This window comes from Micromys minutus (genome assembly GCF_963924665.1).
Source record: "Micromys minutus genome assembly, chromosome: 15".
Classification (NCBI taxonomy): Eukaryota; Metazoa; Chordata; class Mammalia; order Rodentia; family Muridae; genus Micromys; species Micromys minutus.
In genome coordinates this window covers 52,423,440-52,427,749 of record NC_137984.1, presented here as the reverse complement: position 1 = coordinate 52,427,749, position 4,310 = coordinate 52,423,440, and the positions used below count along the sequence as shown (strand labels likewise).

The 4,310-nt window shown below is 47.9% G+C and overlaps 1 protein-coding gene across 2 annotated transcripts; it reads left to right on the top strand.

The window, feature by feature from the left end:
• The first annotated feature begins 262 nt into the window (after window positions 1–262).
• Window positions 263–4,310, top strand: RFXAP (regulatory factor X associated protein). Of its 2 annotated transcripts, XR_013975344.1 has the most exons (4): window positions 263–834; window positions 2,114–2,221; window positions 2,994–3,315; window positions 3,973–4,310. XR_013975344.1 is itself a non-coding variant. In XM_080929484.1 (3 exons), the coding sequence occupies exons 1-3, from the start codon at window positions 436–438 to the stop codon at window positions 3,102–3,104; spliced, it is 618 nt and encodes a 205-aa protein (XP_080785610.1). In that variant the 5' UTR covers window positions 263–435; the 3' UTR covers window positions 3,105–4,310. The 2 variants fall into 2 exon arrangements, 1 of the variants encoding a protein (XP_080785610.1); XM_080929484.1 differs by having other exon boundaries at window positions 2,994–4,310.

Below are 4,310 nucleotides of genomic sequence, written 5' to 3'. Positions count from 1 at the left end.
GGTCTCTAGGACAGCAGCCTCAGTCTCCTCCCAACCGGTGAGCGCCGGGCGAGCAGACCGCAGCTGCGCAGGCGCAATCGGTGCTTCTGTCAGTCGGGCCTGGAAGCCAGCGAGGTTCTTAGTGAGCCTGCGCCAAGCATTCGCTAGCAGAAGGCCGCCGCGCAAGCGCAGTCGGTTCCGTCTTGCACCTGCTCAGCGCCCCGCCCCAAGCTCGGAAGCGCAGGCTCGCTGCAGCGCACGCGCAGTGCAGTGCTGGCGGCTCCGCACCCGGGCGCACGGCGCGCAGCTTGTTAAGTGCGGTTGTTTCTCTAGTGCTGACGGGCCGCGGTGGCGGCCCCGGGCTCTGGCGGCAGCACGGAGGCGCAGGCTGTGTCCGAGGGCTCGGGGCCGGGCACCTCCAGTCCCCGGACGGCTCCTCCGGTGACGGTGCTGGTGATGCGGCAGGAAGAGGCCGCGGCGGACGGTGCTCTGAGGCCCGGCCTGGCGGGGAGCGAGGCGGCGGCGGCGGACGGCGAGGACGAGGCGGGGGAGGACGACGCCGACCTGCTGGACACATCGGACCCGGCGGGCGGCGGCGAGAGCGCGGCCAGCCCCGAGGAGCTGGAGGACGAGGATGCGGACGGTGGCGGTGCAGCGCGCAGACGAGGCTCTAAGACCTGCACCTACGAGGGCTGCCGCGAGACCACCAGCCAGGTGGCCAAGCAGCGCAAGCCCTGGATGTGCAAGAAGCACCGCAACAAGATGTACAAGGACAAGTACAAGAAGAAGAAGAGCGACAAGGCACTGGGCTCTGGCGGTCCCTCCGCTGCCAGTACAGGCAACGTCAAGGTGGAGGTACGCTCCTCGGGCCCCGGGCCAGGGCAGGTGGGTGCCACCCCACTTTGTACACACGCAGGGTCGCCCCAAGGGGCTGGGCTCATTCTGTAAGAAGAAAACCTTGTTGTTTTTTTCTTAGACCCCCCTGTTCCCCGCGAGAAAAGTTGGATTGGCAGTGTGGCAGTAACTCACAGAGCTCTGTGGTGTTGCTTAATCCAAGTCAAGCATGGGAATTTAAAAGCCAGTGCTCTGCAATCCGGATTCTTCTGCTAGCTGTGTGGACTTAGGTCCCTATTCATCTCGCTCAGGTCTCGGCTCGGGTTTGTCTTGGTTAGATGAAAATTGTAATCGCTGTGCATTTCAGCTTAAACCAAGCAAAGTCTACCTAAATATTAGAGCTCTTTATAAAACAAAAACAAATCCATAAAAAGGAGTAAGACTCCTTACCACAGAAGTTCCTTTTGAAGGGGGGACTTCTAACATTTATGGAAGTTTGGCCTAGATGACTCAAAATTATTGCTACTTGAAGCGTCTTTGGTTTTTGTGGTATTGTAGGTAGGTATCCTGGAGTTGTGAAGACATAGGGTTCTCTACAGCCGAGTCAGCTGTAGCATCCCATATAAGAGTAACTGGGGAGAGTTAGAAGAAAAAATTGTCTTTGCTTTTGTGATATTAGAATCCTCTTAGAGCTTTTAATATTTTGAGACCTAAAACATGTATGGAAACCTTTTTATAACAGATTCTTTTATGTGAGGAAAAGTTCAATATTAGATTCTTTCATATATGGGATTAAGCATTCCTAATTTGCACTGGGATCCAGTGTCTCCAGGAAAGGTTGCTATTGCAGAACTTTCTGTTTGCTCTGTAGTGGTGACTCTCCAGCTGTGATTTCTAGCCCCTTCCCAGTTTACTCTGAAAGCTGTTGGTTCTCTTCATGGGGTGTGTGTGAGTCCAGTACCTCATTAGCAGTAGTTTGCCTCGGAGATAATTTGTTTTGTCCAAAAGCAGGCAGACTGTTTGGACTAAGATTGTTGTGTATGAGGAGATTGTGTGTAATTGTCATTCTTTTCTGACATTGTGAACAGCCCACAGGTAACTTCCCTTCTGCCCAAGAGCTTCAGTTTTAGGGAGGAGGGGTTTCCTTAGAATGATTGCCAGCACCTGTGAGGCATGTAGAGGCTTTCCTGCAGTTCCACAGAAACTGACTAGAGGGAAAAGATCAAAGAGATGTTCATTTCACTGAAATGCTGCTGTTGTGGGTTACAGTACTGTATTGAATGTTTATCCTTGACCCCAGGAAAGCACAGACAGCATACTCTCCATCGTCAAACCGAGAACAGGATCTTTTGGGGATCGCCCTGCAAGACCAACTCTTCTGGAGCAAGTGTTAAATCAGAAAAGGCTGGTGAGTGCTTGTCCAGTAGCTGTGATGTTAGTGAGGTGGAACTGTTTCTCCTGGGTAAGACTTAGAAGTAGTCGACTGGCCATCAGAACTGCATAATGCATGTCACTGGACATGGTGAAAACACGCATGCATGTGTGTGCTCGCTCTCTCGCGCGCGCGTGAGCGCACACACACACACACACACACACACACACACACACACACACACACACCCGCCTTCCAGGACTGCAGTGGAAGAAGCATCTTGAGCCCTGTTTACTTCAATGACTGAGCAAGTTGAGATTTTTAAAGGCATTGAGATATAATTACTAATATTTAATAAAGGTCTCTGATATACAACTGATGGAAATTACCAGAAGTCAGTCAGAAAAAGAGCAATTCTTTGATAAGATGTTGGAATATTTGGATAGTAATTTGAAGGAGAGAGACTTTAACTCATGTTATACTTTCTATGTAAGTTTTTGGTAGAATACTAGAAATTTTTTTAAAAATTAATTTAGATTTTTATCTCAAACTTCTACAATGAGGTTTTATAATATTAAAGAGTCACAAAGAAAAGATTTTAAACTGCCGTATGGCATAGGAAAAATAAGTTCATCAGATATAGCAGACTAGTCAGCATGATTGGTACTTTGTAATAAAAATATTCCAACACTTGAGAGACTCTGGGCAGGAGCACTGCTGGCACCAGCCTGGCTATGGTGTGAGACCTGTTCTCAAACAGAAAATGGATAATTCTGTTAATAATCCTTCTCCCTCTTTTCCCTTTAAGTCATTACTAAGAAGTCCAGAAGTTGTCCAGTTTTTACAGAAACAGCAACAGCTACTAAATCAACAAGTTTTGGAGCAAAGACAGCAGCAGTTCCCAGGAGCGCCTGTGTGAGGGCTTACGAAGTCTGCTGTGATGGCTGGGTGTGCTTTTAGACTAAGAAGATACCCTGATAATCAGGCTTTGGTGGTGCACAAATCCCTGGAATTCCTGAATTTCGAAAACTGAGTCAGCTGGAGGATCCCAAGTTCGAAGCCAGCCTGGGCTGCATAGCAAATTCCTTTCTCAAAAGAGAGAGAAAAAGAAAAACTGCTTTCCTGTAAATGTGCGTGTGCATTTGAGGATAAATAAGTATTGAATTTTTGCATTTTATTGTTTCATATCACTGAGTTTGAAAAAAATCATCTTTATAGTTTTTAATGTTTTTCTTCAGTCATGCTTACTGAAGCTAACGAGGCAGTTACTTTCTGTGGAAGTCATAAAAGTAATAGTACTATCAAATCAGCTAGTACTGTGATTCTCATCAAGAGGCACTGGAAAAGAATGGTATGTTTTGGGTTGTCATGGTGACCCTGAAGTAGCTCGTCTGCAGTGAGGGGCTCTGCAGCACCTGTGGTGCCCCACCAGCTGGACAGACAGCCTGCGGTCAGCATGAGGTCAGGGCTTTGCAGTAACCTCTCTGTATAGTTAAAACGGAGCTCCGAAAACTACGCAAGTTTATACCTGTGAGGAAAATGTCACTGATCTCTTCCTGTAACTGGAGAGAGAGGGCTCGTTAACGTAGGTGTCTCCATGGTCGTCTCAGGTGAATTTGTGAGCAGTTCAGATACACTCAGCTCCTCAGACTGGACTGGACAGAGTTGGTTTTCTTTAGTCATCCTATGTCCTTCATAAAGGAGACCCTGAGGGTAGAGGAACACTCATGTGCTGTCAGTAAAGGAATGATGGATTATCAGGGCACTTTTTTTGTACTTTTTCCTAGGAAACCTTTAAAAAGGCAAAAATACCGTAAGATACAGAACCAGATGTCAAGAGAGTATATCCAGGAGTAAGTTAACGCGTGAGTCAAGGTGAAGCATGCCAGGTGGGTGATTCCTAGACACTGAAACGTACCCGATGTTAAACTCAGAGTTACAGATGCAGCTTCGCCCTACTGCACCCGCCTAGCATGTGCACGGCCTCAGCCCACTCCCCACCCTCACCACCACGATAAACAAATGTAAGGAAGAGAGTGATTTTCTTCATTTTGTTTTATGCTTGTATATCTGAAAGAGACCCTTTTGCCAAAATTACTCATTAAAGGCCAGCTGTTGAACGTTG